Consider the following 24,275-nt stretch of genomic DNA (forward strand, 5'->3'; position numbering starts at 1 on the left):
GACCAATATTTGTTTAAATTCAATAATATTGCACGAGCGTAGATAAATAAGAAACACTCGACCGTCAATTGACTTCTTCACACCATACTTACGTGATTAGCGGAACTTTCAATGTGAATAAATATCCTCGGAGAGTATTCATTAACTTGTCTTAGGCTTTTGGCAAAGGATTGCTTTATACTCTAAGTAAATATAGATACCCCATACCTTTCGTATAAACTTCAAACTATACAATGATCCCTCGATCAAGTCTAGCGTGGCTTGAAAAGTTGAACATAAGGTTAAACGTTGATAATAGGGTGTATGCAAATTACATTTTACACAAAACCGGAAACCACCTATACTAGCTATAGCGTTGTCGAATCGGCATTATAGAATCACGAACAAAAGATCCAACTAAGTACCTGGGCGAGCACTATACCTCTCCCACCATCAATATATGTAATTGGGAAAGTTCTCGTAAAAATTAATCAATATAATATCATTATTAAATAGGAATTAATTCGAACATAGCGTATTTGAGCTATACTACACATATCCAAACAACAACAGAGAACAAATGACTACTGACGTGTAATTACAGCTGGGCTAATAATCTAATTTAAACTTCCGACTTATACCTTTGAGTTTGTGATTACCAGTATATACAAGGTCGAGATCAAAAGCATATTAATACGATAGTCGCTAATTCACTACGCTGTGTCATATAATGTAGAAAAAAAGATATCGAAAGTGGAAAATAACAAACGTTTGTTGATGGTTACACACAAATAGTAACTTAACTGACATTGCATCGATTCAATCGTAAAATATTTTAAGATAATAATCTAAATTCAATTCGTTCACTATGAATTCATTTTAAATTGCTTGCGATGTATTTAATTATAGTAACCAATTACTATACTGACAGGAATGAAATTCAATACTCAATACAGTTGGCATATGCATAATTTGCAAAATCAGTTTCCAAAAAAGTATTGTAAATGAATGTAAGAAAAAAAATAATTATTAATAGTGTATTCGTTTTTGGGCGCGCACTAGTTATTCAAAAGTTTAAAAATCGTAAGATAATAAACAATCTAGGTACTGTAATTTTTAAATTAATATTTTAAAATTTTAAAAATAATGGATTTTTAGAAAATAAAAATATATGAGCGATTGTTGACATTTTATTTTTTGTAAATCATGATAAAAACGAGTTATAGTGGTTTGTATTTATATAATTATAATAATTGTATATAAGTCATCTACATTTAAGCCATATTTGTTATTATATATTTTATTATTAATTACTTAAATATTAATTTTTAATAACAATTAATAACTGTTTTTAGAGGGGTATCAGAAGTGCTATAGAAGGATTCGGTGGTCATTATAACCACACACTTTCAAAAAAGGTCTTCGTTTTCTGTATACTTTTATGTACCGATTCTGGGCAGTTTTTCCAAAATCGAATCATTTAATACTACACACAATTTCTAAAATCACATTACCGTTAAGAACAGCACACCAGTTATTATATTTTATAAAAATTATAAAATCATGAGCAAACAAATTAATTTAATAGAATATTTGAAAACACTAGGATATACATTTTATTCCAATTTAAGTATAATCAATAATACATATTTACTTTATGAGATTTCATATATTATTATGAAATTATTTTCATGACGATTTGTTTAATGACAATAAATATTTAAATTTTAACTATTAATCAAATGTGTTTGGTATTAAATGGTCTAAAATGTGCGTTTATGAAGGGAAAATGTATGATTTTGAACCATACCTAAAGGATTTCAATGACTATAAACCGTTTCCGGATGACGTTGACCATTTTGCGAAAAATCACCTAAAAATCGGTCCAGTAGTTTTTGATTCTATATATCTAATATATACGAGTATATTTCATATATATATATAAGATAACATAATAATTACGCAAAGTTTTGAATTAGGGATATTGACTTTTAAATTAATTAACAGACTGTGTACGCATAATAAATAAATAATATTATATTATATTATTGTATAGCAGGCATTACCATGTTGAATAATATAGATATAAAATAAATTGTCTGTTTATAAATACGATTAGTTTGATAGGTACTTTGATTGTTGGTTGGTAGTTGTAATAATAAAAAAAAAAGTGTTTTGTAGTTGTATAACGCATAGAATAAAATAAGAGTAGTACTACAGAACATAATAATCAGAATGGACACTGATAATTTTTATAAACATTTGTACCAGTCGTATAAACTATGCACACAATATGTGTATAATATTATCTATGCCACAGGGCCTGCAAACGTCATGCATGACCAAAAACGATTGTAATTTTTAAACGCTATATTAAACACGAGTACAAAATAAAATGTTAATAAAATAATAAACCTATAAACTATTTTTAAACAAAACATAACGGAAAACGAAATATTATATTGAATATCATTTAATATTAAATAACACAAAACGAATTATTTAATCTAAAATAGTTTTTTATTTATTTACCAATACAAAAATAAATTTTCTATTTAAATTGGTTTCGTGGACAATATTTATTCTTGTTATTTATTTTTATCTTGAACAAGAATTGTATCCGTGTTCTGGTCATTACATCATCATCAATTATATATTATTGCTACACTTTTTATATTATCGTTAATTTATTTACTGTAAATAGAAATTTAACATCATATCCTGACCCTTGTGGCCCCACATCATATTATAATGCCTATATACTGTAGAGTGAAAAAAATTTATAGTATAAGTCGGGTTATAATATACTGCACGAAGTAAATAATTTGCTGAAGACCTATAAGTTTACCTTAATACAGTTTACAATCACAGAGTTCTGGAAATGTTCGTGAAGGATCAAGGTTATCGTTTTAACCTATGCACGTTTTAAATGCCAAAATATGACCATTACAATGGATAAAAAAACACTCTGCGCTTTACGTCTAAACTTTCTATAGTGTCTACTGTAAAAGGTCAAATCGTTAATTTTTCAAACAGCGTTTGCATTGATTACTTTACAACCTATTGTCGGAGACTTTTCTATTATACATGTTTCGTATTTTTACCTCGATATAATTGAATGTCATTCAGTGACATAATTAATTTCTTGTGTATACATATTATATTTATACGTGCTAACAAGTCTTCTAGGACTTTATTTTGTGTAGTTCTTGTATACGTGTAGGTTTATTATAAGGCACACGTTTAAAAAAAAAATTACAATAGAAAAATCAAATGATTCTTTTTTTATTATTTGTGTATGATACTTGCCATAATATTATGACATGGCGTGTTATCGGTTTATACTTGTATTTGTTACAGTGACGAACGAACAAACACAAAATTTAACGCTATATGTTGCAGTGGTTAAAAATTATAGAGGGACACGTTATAGACATATTTTTAACTATCTCATTAGTCATTATCCACTTTATTAATTTTTTTTTATTATTTAAAGGCCGTTAAAATTGACCTATACTGTATATACACTGTACTGTAGATTGTTTATAACGAAACATGGTAATTTGACAGTTTAAATTCCAATATAGTACACAAACAGAACATTTAGAACTCAAAAATAATTTTTAGATTTAGGATAATACATATTTATGTTTATTATGTATAATGTGTACACTATTTAGAAAATCAGATATTAATTAATTCTAAACTCATTTCATGAGCTTAAACATAAAAATAAGTAAAATTCATAATATAAATTCGTATATTGTGTAATATTATATAATAGCTTAATATTATATTAGTGTTATAATAATTACATTAAGTTATCAAAACAATAAAAATGCCATTTAGTGAAGTTTTAAAACTAAAATACGAAAGCCTTTCAGAAATAATAATAAAAGGTGATATAATGTATAAAGTCTAAATTAAAGTTGTCAAATAGGTTTAACGTAAGTTCAAAAATAACTTTTCAAACAGGTTCAAAGATAAATTATTTAAATAGGAGTTATCTATTTATTATTTAATTAGGGTTTCATGGTGTTAAAAAAAGCAGTTTATTATAGTTACATTTTATTTTAATTCTTATCTAAGGAAGTATTTCATACTCAGGTACGATTTAATTATCTATTTTATATAATATATAAGCAATACAATAAAAAGTATTATAACTTAATTATTCTTTAATAAATTACTTTAGATATAAATAGAAACAAAAATAAAATATTTTAACGGTAACAAATTTATTTTAATGCGTATAAAACCTTTACAAAGTAAAATGAAAATTTATTTTCATCTTTATCTTAACATTTTTAATTATTTTAATAATAAATAAATTCAAATAAATTTTACTCGTTTATAATAAAGATGTATAGGTACTTATAACAATGAAACATCCATACAACGAAGTCGAATAAGCAACAAAAAAAAAATCGTTATATGGAGGAATTCATTAAATAGATTTACATTTTATTTAAAAATGAAGGTCATAGTTCTTATAAATATTTCGTTGAACAGAAAATTTTGTAAAATGGTAGTTCTAACGAACTATATAACTATGGAAGTTTCACTCTATATACATATGAAATAATGTAAATTTATTATAATATTTTACACGATACTTTCATCCAAAATATTTAAGTAGACAAAAGTAACAGTAAATAATTGTCTTAAAGACAAACTATCTGAAGCAAAATCATATTAACACGAATCAATTTTGTATACAAAGGAGATCATTACAGAAGTCTACACTTGATTCATTTAACCATTGTCTTGTGTCTTTTCTTCGAACTGAAAGATTTAAGGGTTTTTGTTTCAATGGAATCACATCAGAATTTTACTAAGAAGATGACAACATTTGATATTATAATTATTTTTCTTCGTAAGTCATCAAGAAGCTTTTTCATAACATATTAAGAGACTTTGTAAATGATCTGTAGGAATTTATATTGCAAAAGTTTGAATTATTTGTACGTTTGACAGTTTAACAAAACCGCATAAAATAATATATCTATGTAAGTCAAAAATGTTCTTAAGTTTGTGCAAAACTTGATCTCTAGCAGCAGATAATATAGTAAGCTGTCCTTTTTTTATAACTTTTTTCTTAAATAACTATTATATTGAGCAGTAGAATGAACAGATGTTGACTAAAAATTACTTTAAGTATAGCCAATACTAAAACGTATTAAAAAAACTATAAAATATAATCAATTCTCATAATGATCATTAGGAATTTATTCGATTCAGATCCATTATATATTTTTTATTGAGATGTAAGCAGTACATTCGATGTATAAATTCCGTGGTAAAATTTTTACAATCTGAACAAAAATTATTATAATTATTGCAAGGATTTAAATTCAATTAAAACCAAACAAATATGCTCTAATAAAATAAGGTATAACCAAAAATGCACTTAAAAAAATGTATTTTACCACTGAAATGACTTTAAAAAAGACTTACATTTATTTTTATATAATTTGGCATTTATAAATAAGGTATAATTATTATTTATTATTTTATTAAAAAAAAAAAACTGAAAATTGGAAAAATTGACTTAATGCTGCTATGATTTTGATACGCAAAGTTTTGGGGCAATATTATTCATTTTAAACATACTAAAATATACATTAATACTTATGTAAAATTGAAATTATAAGTAAGCCATTTTACTTACTAAATTTTGAGCATTGCATTGAACAATATTATATTGTTTAATGTGTTCAAACATCGAAGATATTCTATAATCCGAAAGAATTTGTATAGCATAATATATTGAAAAAATATGCATTAAAAACCAACAAAACAACCCAAATAATGCTAAAACTGCAAAATAAAATGTTTAGCATTGAAATAATCGTTACATGAAATGAATTATGTACTGGAAAGCATTGTCAACCAAAAATAATAATTATATAATACATAAATCTATCGTTTTAATACGAAAAATTCATTGTTTGATTGAACTGAAATAAAAAAGGAATGAAGTGGTATTGAGGTTTTTCATTATTAATTAATGTTGTGTGATCATATTTAATGAACTTTAAGCATTTTCCATCGTTCTGTGATAGATAATTTATTGTATAACGGTTTTTGTATCATAAGAATCGATCGTATGTTTTTACTAATATTAACTATTAGTATAACTGTTATATTATGTTGTTCTCGGTGTGATATACGAATTTAAAATTCATTCTCGTTTGTTTAAGTTCGTTTATGAGTTATTTCTACTGTAAGTTTCATCGTTTTCTGAACATTTTTACGCCAATTTTCGAAACTTTGGAGTCTGTTTGGTATACCACGATTAATTCGTACGTATTAATTAACTGCAGGGATCATTTTCTAAGAACCACTCATATTTTTTTACAATGGCTGATGTTGAGAGTGAACGGTGGGGATCGAACGACACAGCTAGAGCTGTGTGCAAGTTAAGTGGGTGCCCAAGAGTTCGACAGCCTTAGTGGCGATGTCATCGCGTACAATATACGCAAATACTTCAACGCTTCGAAATTTTAACACTTGGCCGTTGATACTTAAAGCAGTTTTGGTAGTATTTTATTGTTGATGTGACATATATTTAACACCTCCTCTCCATCCCATACACACACGTGCACAAACACAATCATGACACGCACATAGCAATTTATTTATATTGCTTTGTCAGTGGATTAAAACAACTAAATATACATTTAATTAGAGATTTGAATGTGCTTTCTTAATTATACAATTAATTGTATTATAATTATTCATTGGATGTTCAAATAACAACATCGAACTTCGTTTACTGGATGATGGATTCATTGTTAAAAAAAAAAAAAAAAACTATGATGTAACTCAAACAATCATTTTTCATAGTTGAAATCCGTTTGCTATCAAACAGTAAACGTGAATGTCCTTGTAGTAATAAAATATTTTCATGATAAATGAATATCAAAAATCACTTAAGATACTTTTCTACGCGATACCTAGCCACCAAAGTACTTAAATTTCCTATTCAACGCGCCGGTTAAAATATATTTAAATAATAACCTTAATAAAATATATAGGACAAAATGTGTGTATTGAAATATTTATTATATAATTCACTTCATTAATTTATTACTACACAACTCTTTAAAATTTCAAAATTTTCTGTGTAAATATAATATGAATATCATATTATCATGTCATTTAAGTTTCTTTCAGTAATTTATTTTTTATTATTTTTTTATTCAGTATTAAATAATTTAAATATAATTTCTCTTATATTATAAATCATTCATGTCATATTTTTATGAATCTTGTCACAAGATTCTTGTGTATATTTTTTTTTTACATTCTTTTTCAATTTTTGCACAGTATATTATTTCAATTATTAAGTTTTATTTTAATGATTATTTATAAACATTTATCTGATAGCGTGAATGAACTATTATTAATAAATATTTAAATAATCAAAAAAAAAATGTTAACTGTTGTGGGTTGTATTTAAAATTGGAATATTTAAAAGTGTTTTAACGGAATTAGTTTACAATTTTTTTGTTCGATTTTCAAACACTGTTTTTGCAAAAGAATCAAATTTCTTATCAGATTGATTTTTTTTAACATTCATTATATTTACGACAAGTGTATGTACCTATATTCCTATGCCCTATATATTTCGATTATTGAACCAATAGTTTATTGTTTGAAATAATTTATTGTTTTGATACTCGAAGGGATGGATCTTGACATTTCACGAGGTGTTCCACACACAGCCACCTATCTACTATTATACAAATTCTAAATATTTCTAAATAAAATGATATTGGTTCAATATATTCAACATGTTTAATACATAAAAACATTCTCAAATGTGTCCATTCTGTCACATATTAAAAAATAAATAAAATGTTATAAAATATAGAGATATCGTTTAAACGATAAAAAAATATTTCAAATACCGTGATAGTAAAATTTGGTAATAAAGTATTTTTATTTGAAAAAGAAGAATTTATTATTTAATAAATTGTATACAAAATTAAACTATATCTTTGTAGGTACCTACATGAGTAGATATTGGGGGACTAGAGGCCTTATGTCTTCCAGGCTGTTTTCAACCTTAAAATATTATATCCGTTACAAAACTTATCATATAATTAGATGAATTATAATGTAAGAAACTTATTATAACTTATTATTTATTCATTTATTTTACAATTTATAGAAGAATGTTTTAAGCAGTAAATGGAATCATGCTTAATTTTGATAATTGTTAAAAAAATAAATTCCCCAACCTTGCATACACTCGACATATTTAACTAAATATTTGTCAATGCAGTGTAATTTTTCTCTCGCAGTCGTAGACAAATTAACTGTTACATTTAATGAAATTAAAGCGTTAAAAAAATCAAATTCTATGTAAACAGGTATACACACAACACAGAAGTTTTTTTCTTTTCCTTTTAGCAGCACAATCTTATTTTACCAGAAAGCAAGCTCAAAATGCCATTATTATAATAAGACTTAACACTCTCTTTATTTTATTTTTTTTTATTATTCCCTTTTATGCCCGATAACTACTTTAATGTTACTTTCAATTTTATTACTTATTTTTTTTTTGAAACTATTCAAATTTATTTGACTCGAGGCTTTTATCTGTTATTAAAATGTATTTATTACCAAATATCTAATAAAATTAGTAAAGTATATACATTAAATTAAAAATCTAAAAACAATACGTTACTCTTTTGTAAATTATTAATTTTTATAGTGATAACCACTAGTACTCGTATTGATAAAATGAAACATTTTTTTTTTTATTGTACATATATTTTATTTTATTTTATCAATTATTATGTGTATATTATTATTATTATTATATATTATATATATTAAAAATCTGTAATAGTAGCAAATATCATAAAATAGCAAAAATAGATTTATAATACCTACAAATATATATATATAGGTAGTACAATTTCTAATAATATAAAAACGTAATAGTAAATGTTACGTACATTTTTATAAAGAATAATCGCCTTAATGTATTTTTTAGATTCTATGATTTCAGCATGAACTACTTATAAAGACTCTTGTATTAAATTTCCAAATTTTAGACATAAAAAGAAAATATTTTTGCGAAATTCTAACTTGATTGCATACAAAAAAAAAAAAATTAAATCTACGTATTATAAATATTTATTTACAGATACAAGAACAACTTTTTTGGGATATTGTGTTTAATGTTGAAGAATTTTGACCCAGCTAGTAATTTTTTTTCAACAGTTGTAGAATAAAGTCAACAATTTTGTCTTGCATATAATTAGTTTAAAAATAGTTAATCTATTTTGAAAATTTTATCATCTAATAAAACTTTCAAACAATTATTGTTATTATTTTTGAAATACAATAAAATGAGAAATATCAATAATTGTTTAAGTAGAAGTTATAATTATTATGCAAGTGAATATTCAATGTTGTAAAAATGTGAACTTAAACCGTTCAACTGCTCATAAAAAAATAAAGTGACTTTCCGATATTTTTTTAAAACACACCATTGTAAAATCAATACATTCATTATTTCGCTCAAAATTTAAAAAACTGTTTAGTGCACCAATCTATAAAGTAGAAATTTTACTACATAATAAGATTATTAAATATAATTATGAATTATGTCTCTACATGGGTATTTTTCAATATAATACTATAATACTATATGTCGTCATGAAACTAAATAAATGTTTAGGAAGTTCATTATTAGTAGGTAATTACTTATGTTATTTACTATACCAAAATAATTATTATTTTTTAGTTAATTATTTACATGTTAATAATATTATTATATTTATATATATATATGTAAATTGTATATATTAACTTCCTATAAACTTTTATATTTATTTAATAGAAAATTGAGAGATTAAATAGATGTATAAACTAAATAATTCATATATTATGTTCATTTCCCATTTTTTTTTTTTTTTTTTTTTTTTTTTTTAGTTATATACTTTTTGGATATTAATAATAATTAAAACGTATACTTCCGTCTAGAGAAAAAAAAACCTAACTTTAGCCACATTATGTACTTCAGATGAGCACTAGATGTTTTTGTTTTTTTAATAATAATTTTTAATAATTATATTAGTCCTTATAAATTATAAACCTAATCACAATTTTAAGTATTTATAAATTATAAGATCAATAAATTCAATAACACTTCAAAATCCTACCAATATTTAAACATATAGACTTTATACATTACAGTTTACAGCAGACTTTTAATACGACACTAGTTAAAAACTTAATTGTTTTTATTAATTTTCTATAGTTAATATTAAAAATTAAATAGTTCAGATGAAACTATTCAAAAACTTAAGAAAGCAGACGTTCAGAAAATTGTAAACTCGTAACTTTAGGTGTCTTTCTTTATATTCCGGTTTTAAGTTGCTACTGTGACAGAAATTGCCCCATCTATAACTTTGCAACAAAAGATACAATTTCGTTGTTTGAAAATATTTATTTAGTCTAGTAAAACTTGATAAGAATAAAGTACACTAGCCTAATAGTATAAGTAATTCTAAAAAAGGTTTGAGCCATTTTTTTTTTTATATATAACGTGTTCTGATATAGTGATGTACCACTGAATTTGAAAAATATAGGAGAATCGTATTTTTATGGCATAATATACTGCGAAATTATTTATAATTTTATAATTATAATTTAAAATATTCATCATGATTTCATTATTTTGTTATTTACAGATAAGGTAATGGCAGAAGCTTCATTTACTGGAGGAGAATTTTTGAAATACGCATTCGATGGTAACACTGAAGGAGATTCATTCGTATTGCACTTCAAAACTAAAAAGCCAGCTGGACTACTATACCACATGGGTAAGAATACATTTGCAATGATAACAAATACATTTAAAAATATACTCCTTTTTCATTAAAATTAATATTATGCGAGTGATATTATACCATTAAATTTATAAATAGTGATATTGTAAGAATTTGAGACTTAAGAAAATTGTAGTTATAATTTACTAGTTTATTAAAACACTAAAAAGTTTTATTTGAAAATATTTCAACTACTTCATATTTTATAATTTAAAATGCAATAATAAAATAGATTAATATGGAAAATGTTGTTAACTTGATATAAAAATTACATTCAACATATTATCAAGACATTTTTATCAATTATTATTTGTAATACTAAACATTATATTTAAAAATTCTTTATTTTAAAAATGTATAAAAAACTATATATGATAAAAAAAACTACTATAAATATTATTCGTGTAATTAAATTATAAAGATTATATTATATATCGTTATTAGGATTAACCAGTTTTCTTCTATTTCATTACATTTTCCTATTGAATGAAGTTTATTAATCTGTAAATCGTGAATAATTTTAATAAGTTTCAAATCCTAAAATTCTTCGAGACTTATAACGAGTAGAATATATTTTTTTTGTTTTAAACATCAATATAACATACCTTTTAACGACATAAATACAAATTATCGAAGAAAAGATGCAAATAATAACACATTATAAATAATAATAGGTAAAGTCTATCCAATGTTATAGGTATCTTTTATGTACTTTTTATGAATAGACGTTGGACATACTTACTTTGACATAACCATGGCGGGACTGAGTTAACGTACCTTTTTTGAAAAATTTTATTTAGTGATCTTATTTAATGATTAACGTATCATATGGTTCTTAAAAATATACACAATAATATACTTTTATTTAGATATAACGTATGATTCGATTTTGTTTTTGTCAATATTAATTCTTATAATATCTATCATAAAACTACAGGGTTTTTCATGTACCATATTCCGACGATACTATTGAACTTTTTACGATTTTTTATTTCATAAAGTTGTTGCAAGTATCCCCTCCCCATAAGTATCTCAGAATTACTTTTTCTTACAATTTTGGTCTGGAGTGGCGGAGGGCGGGCAAACATCGTTTTTCAGCGTACTAGTTTTTTGGCGATGTATTTGAATAATTTCACAACTTTTTTAAAGGCGTCAGATGAAATCATGCATGTGACATAATTTGTGACTGTTTAAAAATTAAGTTCAAACTTCAATTATATTTACATTTCTAATGTTCTCATTATATAAGAAAATCTATAAACTTTTAGCATATTTAAACAGTAAGAAAACAATCAAGTTAGCAAAACTTTGTGTGGAATCATTTTCAAATTACAGGTGCCAATCCAAATAACTACTGAGCATAAAATTTCGCCAATTAAATCTTTATTATAGCTAGTGTATAGTACCTTACATCTAAAAATCAATATTTTATTTTACTTATTTAAATTTGTTTTCTATTAAATTATTTTAATTTTATTGATGAACTAAATCATAACATTATACAGGTATAATAATTAAAATAATGAAATATGAAAATATAATTTTATATCAACTAATTTATGTGTACGATTAAGTCTTAAAAGGCAAACCAGGTTTACTCTATTTTTTTTTAATATAAAATATGTGTTAAAAACGAGTTTTAAGTACTAGAAAGTATAAACTTTTTTTTCCTAATAGTAATCGAAGTTCGTATTTTAATATCTTATGTTAATTAGTGGCTATTAATTACTTAATCACGGGTAAATGCAATATTATTATTATAATTTTTTTTAATTAAATTAAATAATAAATATTAAAAATATGATTGTGAGTGATCCGGTTAATAAAAGCCGTGGTTGGTATTTTTCGTTAAATTTTAAGTGCTTATAAGTATAACTTTTAAGCAAGTAAAAATTGTATATAAAAATATATATATTATGTAGATATTCATATTATCATAAAAATATAATTTAACAATATTTTTAATATTTAATAGAACTATAATGTACCAAAAAATTTATACTAAACTTAATTAGTACTGAATTATACTACAGTAGTCATTATTTTCACATCTCACTTTAAAATTCATCATTTACGTCTCCATAATCACGATTGTTTAAACGATATTAAAAGTGATTATAACAACTGTATATTTCTATGTTTCAGGAGATGGCTCAAGTAACTACTTAAACGTAGGTATCGTCACTGGTGGTATTACAGTGACCATGAGAGTAGGCACAGGCTCACTGGATATGTTTATCAAGCCAAACAGAATACGGTTCGATGATAATCAATGGCATAAGATATCAGTGACACGCAAAGTACAAGGGGTAAATAATTTTAATTCTTAAAAATGATCTTTATAAATTAATTACTATGAACGTCAAACACGTGGCAGTTTGTTCATCAGTCAAAAGTATACTTTCTAATTTTAAAAGTAGTTGTCAGCAAACGATTAGAGGCAGCGTGCAATGGATTAATACATGATTCTCATAAAATATTTAAGGGCGTCCTTTTCTTCTGAGAAATAATTTTTGTATTGGACAAAGAAAAATTTAAGCTCAAAGTTAAAAGTTTTATTAACGAATACAATAATGAATAAAACAATTAAATACAAAAAAAAATGTATAATCTTATATTCTTATATAATGACTTTATTTTAAATTAAACATTAGCTTGATATAATGAAAAGCATACTTATACATTATAGCGTATATTATTCAAATATTAAATAATTATTAATTAATATAATCTACAAGATAATAACTTCGAAAATATACCTACTTAACATACAATGTTCATTTAATATGATGTTTTGTAAATGGTTCTATCGACATTTTATATTTAAAAAAACACGGTATGATGTGCATAAATTATTATGTAAATAGATTTTAGTCTATTCCAAATAAGAGCAGGCTTCGGTGGCGTCCAGTTTACGTCGGGCGGCGGTCAGACACCAGCCCATCCTACCTGTATGCCTGCTGTGTTGTAAAAGCCACGCGCACAAGTTGGCCACCGAAGCCTGTTCTTATTTGGAATAGACTATAGATATAGTAATAATAATAGTATTATGATAATGTGTCTATATAACTCTGTAATCATTGCTTTTAACTAATATTGACTTTTTGTTTTGTTTTTAGATTTCTGCAGTTACCAGTTTTTGCAAGGTTTGTATTTTTTGAATAGGAATAAAAAAAGTATTGCTATATTTGTAAAATATCAAAAAGAGGAACCTCATAGCTAAAATTTCAAACATTTTATCAAAATTAAAAAAAAAAAACTAAGCAATTTATTTAAATCATTGTAAACATACTCGTATAGTTATATTTTCTATATTTGTAATTCATTACTTATCAATTTTCATTCACTAATATAATATGAAGGGACATTTTTAATAAAATAAGAAAACAAAGTCACATTCCAGGTATGAAAATTTACTAACGTATATTCTGCTATGGTCATTAACGTATACATTATATATTGACATCATCGTTATAGATTATTGTTCAATAGAAATATATCAATTAATAATTTATAAAATATTAATAATGGATAAAAATTAGTTAATTTGGTACATAAATTTTTAATGTCTTCCGTCATCGATAAAATATTTAAGTAGGTATCTACCGTAAAGGATGTACTGAAAAATATGAAGCAATGAAATTCCTTGTTCCCACTACTTTATTTCAAAAAATTTAGAATTTATGGTTGCTTTAATCGTTCAATATATTATACTCGGTATCAGTAGTAATGATTAATCACGATATAAACAGAACTATAGCTTTATAAAAATACTGTTTTATACTTACACGAGTAATTTAATTTTAAATAGAAATATCAAGAAAATAAGTTACTGCATTTAAGTTACTGTTCATTCAAAAACAATTAAAAAATATTAAATTTAGTTTGTTGGAATCTCAATAAAGTTATTATGAATTCAAAATCATCTATAAAGATCTCGGTTAAAAAAAATTAAAATTAATTATTTCATTATATTTATTGGTATCATAGAAAACTTGCTTTACCAACAATATGAATTAACCTGCTAAATTTTTTATGTTTACGATTTAATATTTTACTAAATTTTTTTTTCTTCTAATTGTTCACAGAAAGTTAGTAAGTTAGACAAAGAATAATGTACCTACATTTTATTTGTTTATTATTATTTTTTTTTATTTGACTGTAGATATCAAACTAAATAAAACTAATAATAAATATATATATATATATATATATATATATATATATATATATATATATATATTATATATACATAAAAAAAAATCAAAAATAATACATTTTTGAATAAACAAAATGTAAAATTAAGTTTATATAACATGTTAAATAATGTGATTTATAATAAACGTCAAAACAACAATATTTATAATAATTATAGCTATAATATATTTTTGTTTAAAATCAAAATACAAAATTCAAAAGAAAATGTATATTTATTAAAGATGTACAGTAATAATTATACCCAATGTAAACTGGCAAGTGCCCTTGAAAATACCTTAACTTTGAATACAGTTTATCCTTATGAGTTGTAGTTACCGGTTGTCACATCAAAATGTAAATTGATTAAATAAAGTATAACGTGAACTAACGTTTATTTTTATAATTTACGAATAAAATGAAATAAGCCCCAATTGGAAAGCTTATGGAACTAAAAATCGAACGTTAAATTATTAATTCCGATGAATAAGCTTTAGGCAAATAAAATATTACTGTGTCAAAGTCTACACAACGTCAACAAAACAAATACGTTAAAAAAAACTATAGTCTCGAGAATACGGACAAATGTTCACGATGTATGTGAAATGTATGCTATTGTTTATTGTCGCAAAAATTCACAATAAATTCGAGGAAATATGTACAAAAAGATTATAGTAACAAAACATAACTATATGTTTACAAGTCAACAATCAAAGTTCTTCTACTTTTTCTAAAAGAGAAATCCGATCGTAATACAAAGACAATAAAAAAAAGTGGGCAAGTGGGTATCGCTCTGCTGTATAGTAGAGATGGAGAGTAGGTCACTGATCACCATAATGGATGTGTTAAATTTGAATGCAATGACGGGTATCATTGTATACGAAAAACTATTCTGAACGGAGATGATTTGTCAGTCAATGATAATTAGTTGGATATATTATATTATTACCTGCATTTAAATAATTGTAATATATTGTTATTTTACGCGATTTCGTAAAAAATTAAATTTCATACGCTCATAAAATGTTTTCTATATTGACGCTGGAATTTTTTATTACAGTGACTTGTAGGAAAACTTATGTATTAGATTTTTGAACCTTCAGTATAAATCACAAAAATTTTATGAATTTTTAACTTCAAAATTTCTTGCAAATTTTCTCAATTTTGATATATTTCGTAAACATTTGAACTTTAAATAGTTAAAGAAAAAAATTTTGATTAACAATTTTTGATTTTTTTTGTTCTGCGATAGGTACAACTTATAATAAAACTTGTATTCAATTTTAAAGATTTTTTAGAAAGCCAAATTTTTTTAATTGGCATTTTAAGAAAAAAAACTTAGAAAAGTCGAAAATTTCAATTGTCTATAAGTAGCTTAAAAAAGGTCAAAATATTTTGAAAATTTAATCGTAAATAGATAACTATAATATAAACATTTAATGAAAATTTAAAGTATTTACAATGATTCGTTTTTGAGTTACAGCAAAATCAAAAAATCGATTTTGTCGAATAGTGGTTATGCGTAAAAATTCCCGTTTTTCCGTAATTTTTTCAGGGTTTTTCCCGACGCTTTTGAAAACTATTGGAAATTTTTTACTTTTGACCCCCCAAAGTACTAACTAAATGAATTTTCCTTTTCAAAAATCGAAGCATTATTACTACTCCAAAAAGTGATGACAGACACAAAAAAAAAAAAACTTCATTGTAAAATCAATACATTCATCACTCCGTTCAGAATCTAAAAGATATTTCAATTGTTAATTATTATGTATTTCTACATAATTATTATAATATGAGTATACCTATTAACTTTTCGATGTTTATGTCTTTACACATTATTTTTACCTTTACTGTATTCTTGTGCGCATTGGTTTTATCTCCATGGTGATATTAGTGACTCCATTGTTAACAACTATCATTTTTTCCATATCAGCCGTTATATTGAAACGACCTTTTCTACATGTCAAAAAAAATGTCTTATTTATAATTTATTATACCTTTGATGTTTTTTTTTTTTTTAATATTTATCGTTTATTTTTTGAGGTTTTAAGAAACTATTGAAAATACCAGTATACTAAAATTAGAACCTTTTGATGTATTGGGACCAGAATCTGACCAAAATCCCTGAATAATTTACTCAGAGTTCTGAAATCAAAACTGATACCGATATATGATTTCAATAAAATTAGGATACACCATTTTGTTAGAACCTTATGCTATTAAATTTGAATCTAATTTAATTATTATCAAAATAAATTAGTTTTTTGAAAAAATGTCTGATGTAAAAATAATAAATATCTATTATAAAATTATTGTAGAAATCTTTTTTTTGGATATAAATATAATTTAAGTATTTTGATTGATCAATTTTTTTTTCATGAATCTTGTTAAATAATATTACAATAATAACTTTCACGAATACTTTAATGGTTACATAATTTAATTTGTCGCTTCTTTGCTTTTTATTTTTTACATTTTTAAACCAACTATGTACCTTTAAATACCAGTTGCGCTCGTAACGATCCCCAATCAGTATAATGGTAAAGATTTGAATTATTTCAAAAAAATAGTTAAATATTGACATTTATTGACAGCAATATTCTAAGTGTTTAAGTAAAACAAAATTATGCTAAGTCTGAAGGACTGTATTAAAATGTAGCGACGAGTAAGGTGCACATCCCATACTATTTTTTCCATTATATAAAAATATGACGGCACATGGCTTCACGAGCCGGATGTCCTCAGCATGCCTATAATTGACGTCGTTCTATCGCTCTTCATAAACAACTCAAATTCTAGCTCGATATTATTTTATACATACGTTATATTATTATTATTACATAATATTATGTTTGTATTTATTATTTTTTATTTTCTGTATACATTTATAATATACATACTTTGCGTTTTATAATACAGCCGTTTTTTTTGTATTAGGTATTTATTAAATATACTTATATATATTGACAATAATATAATATATTATTATTATATATTATATTATTATAATATTATATTATAACGGCATATTTAACATAGAAAACCATAGCTCTACAATACAAACATTTTTTACTATAATTTCAAGAATTAAAACTTAAGCTCCACGTCATTTTGCATTTTAGACATCTAAACAGATTTGTACAGTCTAAAAATTATTTACGTCATTTATTATGTACATATTATACTTAGTATACATTATTTTTCTACAGTTACTGCCTACAGGTACCATTATACTTCAGTGTTTACTAAATAAAAATATCGATTATTAAAAATATATCGCTTGCCAACATTAGTGTTTACCTTTTTTTTAAATAATTAGATATTAATCATATGTGAGATTCGAGGCTATCTTCGTTATTAATTAAAATCATCCAGTTAGTTTCCTATCGAAGAGTGGTATATGAGGTCGTTTTATATATTTTAGATAAGACATACAATTAATATTCTTAGTTTACTAAAAAAATATGGGAAGTATTGTTATACATTTATGTATATAAATTAAGAAATATGGTGTATATTTTAGTAACAGAATATTATATAGGTACTACTTCCTTGTTTTGTTTTCATCAGTCATATAAATGTATTTCTACCTTCAATATCTAATTGAATTATAATTTGAAACGAACTACCGATCATTAAAACGTTTTGTTGACGCATCGAAATTTAATTACTATAGAATAATTATTATACCTCCATACTGTTTATTTGAGTGTATAACTTGTATTTTGATGATGTGATTTGTTAAAATAATTGATTATGTCCCAATTAATATTATACAAACATTTTGTAAGCTTCGTATGTATTCTCGAAAATGTATTCGTAAAGCATTATTGTTGTAAATTATTATTAACAAAATGTAAATTTCTAATTAAATAATATTTATTGAAGATAAAATAAACGCTTTAGTTTGGCATAGGTACCTATATACTCAGAATCCATCACTATTGACGCGGTGTATTATTCTTTTTTTTTTTACAAGAAAGCTTATATCGCCAATATGGTCTATCTTTTCAATATTTCCTAAGATTAATATTTTTATTATTAATATTGCACTTCAATAAAAAAAAAAATATTGGTAACATGGGGTCATAACTGAATTAATAGTGGAATACTATTTTTGATTATTTCCGTTATCTTAATCCATATTTCATCTAAAATGTCGATCATTAGCTGCTATCTTGTATAACATGTATAAGAAAAATATATAAACTAACAGTAAACAATATGTTAATGGCCATAAATTAAAATTGAAATTCATTACCATATTATATGTTTGTATACTATTCGTAGAGCACGAGGTTTTTGTATAATACAATTTATGAATCCAATTTAATAAATAAAGGCTTAAGAACTTGGCACGCGTATTAAAATACAAATATATATATATATATATATATATATATATATTAACTGCATTTTATATTCCAATTTGAATAGAATTAAATGGAATTAGATTTATGCGAATTCCATTCTATTTGTCACTGAATAAAATTTACCAAACAAAACAAACGTCTCTGAATTGTATGAATCCCATTTGTATTACATTTGTATTATAATATGATATTATTATTTGGGGGGATTTACCACGTAGTTTTAACAAAAAAAAAAACTTGTAATAGATGTCACAGTTAAACCCATCAGAGTTGTGTTGCAAAAAATAAAAAGGCCTCAGAAATATTTTATAATCGTAGATGGCATTTAATTATGTACCAGAGTTCTAAAATAATAATGATTCTAAAAATGTACTTACTATGCAAATAAGAATTATTTTAAGAATACGTCATTTGGTGTAAGAAAAAAAAAGCAAAAATGCAGTGCGTTTATTTATGTTTATCCTTGCTTCTCTCATAATAGGTATCACACTTCTTCTATCTCTGAACAGCTATTATAATATTATGTATTTGTTTTGTTTATTACAGCTGGCCGTGACAGTAGACGAAGTTTACGGTGAACAAGGGAGTTCTGCCGGTGCGTTTACGTCCTTGACCCTAGGATACTTATACCTGGGTGGCAGTGAGAACACCGTTGCGTTGCCGGGCACAAAAGCGAGCACAAACTTTGTGGGATGCATTCGAAAAGTAAAATATATAATAACTTTTACTTAATAATTATTGTTGTAAGTGTATAGTCTGATTATAAGTTATGATTTATAATATTCGTTCCAAACTATTATTTGTCCTTCAATTATACCTATATTATACTAAAATTATTCTTAGTAAAAGATTTTCACGTTTTTTTTATAATGATTTAACACAAAACACTTGGAAAATACCTTTAGACTGGTATTATTTTATATTTCAAGTAATTTTCAAAAAGTGGAAAAAAAATACTTTGACTAAAGTAAACATTTTCGTAAACAACCGAAAAAAATAACCTTTATTTTAAGATGAAAAACGTGTTGAACATCTTTATAAAAATTTGAATTCCCGCAACATTTTATAAAAACATCAATTGAAGTTGTTTTTATGTAATTTATCACGATAAAAATATATTTAAATTATGAATCGAATTATAAGTTGATTTTATTATCAAAAATAAGATTTGTACTTGCCTAAGTATAACGTACCTATATTAAGATCTTTACTCTTAGTTTTTTTTTTCTAATCGCTTGGTCTTTGAGAAATAATTAATACTATTTAAAGGTCTATAGGTAGGTATACTGTTTATTAGAAATTAGAATAGACTATTTTATGATCAATGCAAGTATCATCCGAAATTAACTGATTTAGTACGTTGTTAATATATATATATATATATATATATATATTTATCATTATGATTAATGAACAAAAAAATATTGTAACTTTTACACACTAACTGATGTTGATAAATTACAGTTTATTAAACAAAATAAATCATAATTGTCATATGTTACTAAAATATTTATTAAACAAATATTATTTCAATATCGTCAGTTATTATGTAAAGTATCAAAATATTATTCAATCATATTTATGTAAAATATATTAATATATATTTAAGCCAACTTAAATTAATTTTTATGCGTTGATTTTAAACTGCCTTGTTCATTATAATTGCTTTCTCTGTGAAAACTGATATTGTATACTTATTATCACAAATCAAAAATCTTTCATAATTATAAAATAACTATCAGTATTTACTTATCATCGATTGTTTAGTTTTTTGATAGTTCGGTCTTTACCGGATCTTTATTTATATTATTATTTTAAAAATTGTATTGATTAATGTTATTCATATTTTAGCTACGACGTATTAAATAGGTAAAATTTATGCGTTCATATCAAAAAAAAATAATACTGTGATTAATTTACTGTTTGTGGTAGTTCTTGACGCTATTTCACATATATAATATTATGATATAATTAGAATTTACTTTAGATATTATGTTCCTTATATTATTTTAAATGTTACTAGGTCAATTTAACATTATTGTATTATTTACATAAGCTACTTAAAATTATATATTAGAGCACAAAAGCATTTCTTATTGTACCGTAATAATAATATTACTAAGTGTAAACGATATATCGCGTGTGAATAATTCGTTTCGGAGGCTTTTTAATGATAATGTTAGATGATTAATACCTGTCTAACAATAAATCATGTAATTTTATATGACAGATTTCAGTTCGAAAAAATAAATTAATCGAAAGAAAATAATTTGATTATTTTGAATTCTATAAATAATGTGTTCAAATAATATTAAATTGTAAATATTGAGTTTTACATTAAAAAAAAAAAATTATAATAAGTATCTATGTAAATTACTTTGTTCGTTTAAACAAAAATCGTTTAAAATTATGCAGACATTATTATACGTACATCTAGATTAATTTCAACTATTTAAACCACCTTTAAGCCAAAATTATTTAAGAGCTCGATGCCAAAATAATTATTTTTAGAGTATTAATTTGCGATCTTTCTGGTGTTTTAACTTACTTTTATAGGTGGAGTATACTTCCGATGGCGTAAATAAATACGATTTCTTAGAAATGGGAAAAACTGGCATTTCGACTATACAAGTATATGGCCGATTGCAATTTTCGTGCCAAGACTTTGGAATGGACGATCCTGTGTGCCTATCTACGCCCCGATCATTCCTCGTAAGTAGAAATATTTTATTGATCTTAGAACAGCCATATTACACCAGGAAGTTTTGATACTTACTAAAAACAATATTAAATACACCTAAAGTTCTGTTTATAAAAATAATATCATTATTTATAGCTAGGATTCACATTTTTGTAGTACAGTAGTGAAACTACTACATCATTCCTCATCATTAGTGTAATTAAAGTTACCTTTAATAAAATGATTAATGACGTACGTATCATTATTCTTTGTAACTATAAAAGCGTTTCTATGAATATAATGAATCACATAACTTACTTAATATAATATCTAAATATTAATTTATTATTTAAACTATGCTTACGCCTATATAAGCTATAATATTCATGTATTTTATAAATATTAATTTATTGAATTAATTTTAACATATCGATGTATACGTGTGCTATAAACATTTAGTTATATTGTTTACGATTTATAATAGCTACGTGATGAGAAACACGAGCCTTATCTTTGAATGTTTAATTTTTTTCTATCATGTATTCAATCAAAGCATACACTGTTTCAATCTTTTAGATACACAACATCTACGGGTTTCAGTAGGTACCTTCAGTAAAATAAAAATAGATTATTGTTTGATTATCGGTGAAATATGAATTTTATTATTTGAATTTGGCTTAAAAATATTACTCTTTATAATTTAATCTTTTATTATTACTCTGAAAACTCTGTCATTATTTTCTATTGAAATTTATAATTTAGAGTATTGAGATAAATAAAATGGCAAATAATAATATTGTGAAATCTTATGAATCATGCAAAATGTTATACAACGTAAAATGTATGCATTTTCCATATTTTATTATGCACTTTATTATTATTATTTTTCTAATGCATTAGCTTACAATAGGTATAGTGCACAGTAATTTTAATAGATATTTAAGATGGTATGTCAAAAACCACTACAGCAGTGGCGGTGGCAGCTGTCACTAATTGTTCAGAAACTTTTAAAGCTTGTGTTCATTCATTATTGATTGGGGCAACGTTATTAAAGAGCCATCCATTGTCGCCATCCGTCTCGCACATATATACATTATCCTTCATTTTATCGTCGTTCTAGAAACTAACGAGGAATAAAGGTATTTCCAATACATTACGAACGTTTTGGGCTATTCTTGAAATGACAATATTTTTTTCCTGTCTTAATATTATGACTCAAATATTTGTCTAACCCAAGTATATTAACACAAAGGATATATTTATTCTTAAGTTTAATTACAATGACCTAACCAAAAAACAAAATTGACTAAAGTAAAATGAAAATATTTAAGAAAATTAATTTATTATTGTTAAATTTTATATACTAATAACCTATCTATATTATAAGTCATAGTTAAATTGTATTCATATTTTAATAACCAAAGTACCATTATCATTTTACAATTTTTTTCTTATTACGGTTTATAAAAAATAATGAGCCAAAGAAAATTTTAGGTTTTTAAACATACTTTTAAATACATTTTAAATACATCATCATCGCTTCCGACTGTACTTAATGGTACAATATTACAATTGTTTATTTGGTTAACAAGGAAATGGATATTATTATTATTTATTTATGAAAAAAAAATGTTTATAACGTAAGAAAGTAGTAGATGATAATAATAATAACACATAATAATACACTGTATATAATTTAGTAACATAATAAAATTAGATTAAACCGCATATTTTTTTAATACCATTATTACTACAATGAAATATTTTTAAATTAACAGAATTACCTAATGAAATTAGCATATTTGCTAATGAGTTGATTAAATAATTAGAATATAATTTGTTGTGTAAGAAAAATAAATTATTAACTCTAGTGTTCTTTGAAATTATTTTAAAATTAAGTCTTTCTAATAAAGGCCACTATATCTATTTCATTATTAAGTAGCTAAATTTAAATTATGTCTATGGTTTTTATGGAAGTAATATCAAAAACCCTTATATTCTATCCTAAGTAATATGAGATTGTATTTCATAAAAAAAAGAACGAAATTCACTAAAAGTAATCAGTTTTAAACGTATTTTAATGAAGAAACCACACACTTATCATGATGAACTACTTACCTTTATTATATTGCCCTTGCCACTATGAAGTAGTTGAATTTTTGAATGTTATTTCAGACAAAATTAATAAAAAAAAAA

General features: G+C 24.2%; 1 protein-coding gene across 1 annotated transcript in view; it reads left to right on the forward strand.

The window, feature by feature from the left end:
• LOC132924272 (neurexin 1) overlaps window positions 1-24,275 on the forward strand; it is a 238,808-nt gene that overhangs the window by 185,851 nt on the left and 28,682 nt on the right. The window contains exons 5-9 of the mRNA XM_060988475.1: window positions 10,695-10,826; window positions 12,978-13,141; window positions 13,952-13,978; window positions 19,946-20,104; window positions 21,956-22,111. Of these exons, the coding sequence (XP_060844458.1) occupies window positions 10,695-10,826; window positions 12,978-13,141; window positions 13,952-13,978; window positions 19,946-20,104; window positions 21,956-22,111 (638 nt within the window). The remainder of the gene's footprint in view (window positions 1-10,694; window positions 10,827-12,977; window positions 13,142-13,951; window positions 13,979-19,945; window positions 20,105-21,955; window positions 22,112-24,275) is intronic.

This window comes from Rhopalosiphum padi, chromosome 3 (assembly GCF_020882245.1).
Source record: "Rhopalosiphum padi isolate XX-2018 chromosome 3, ASM2088224v1, whole genome shotgun sequence".
NCBI lineage: Eukaryota > Metazoa > Arthropoda > Insecta > Hemiptera > Aphididae > Rhopalosiphum > Rhopalosiphum padi.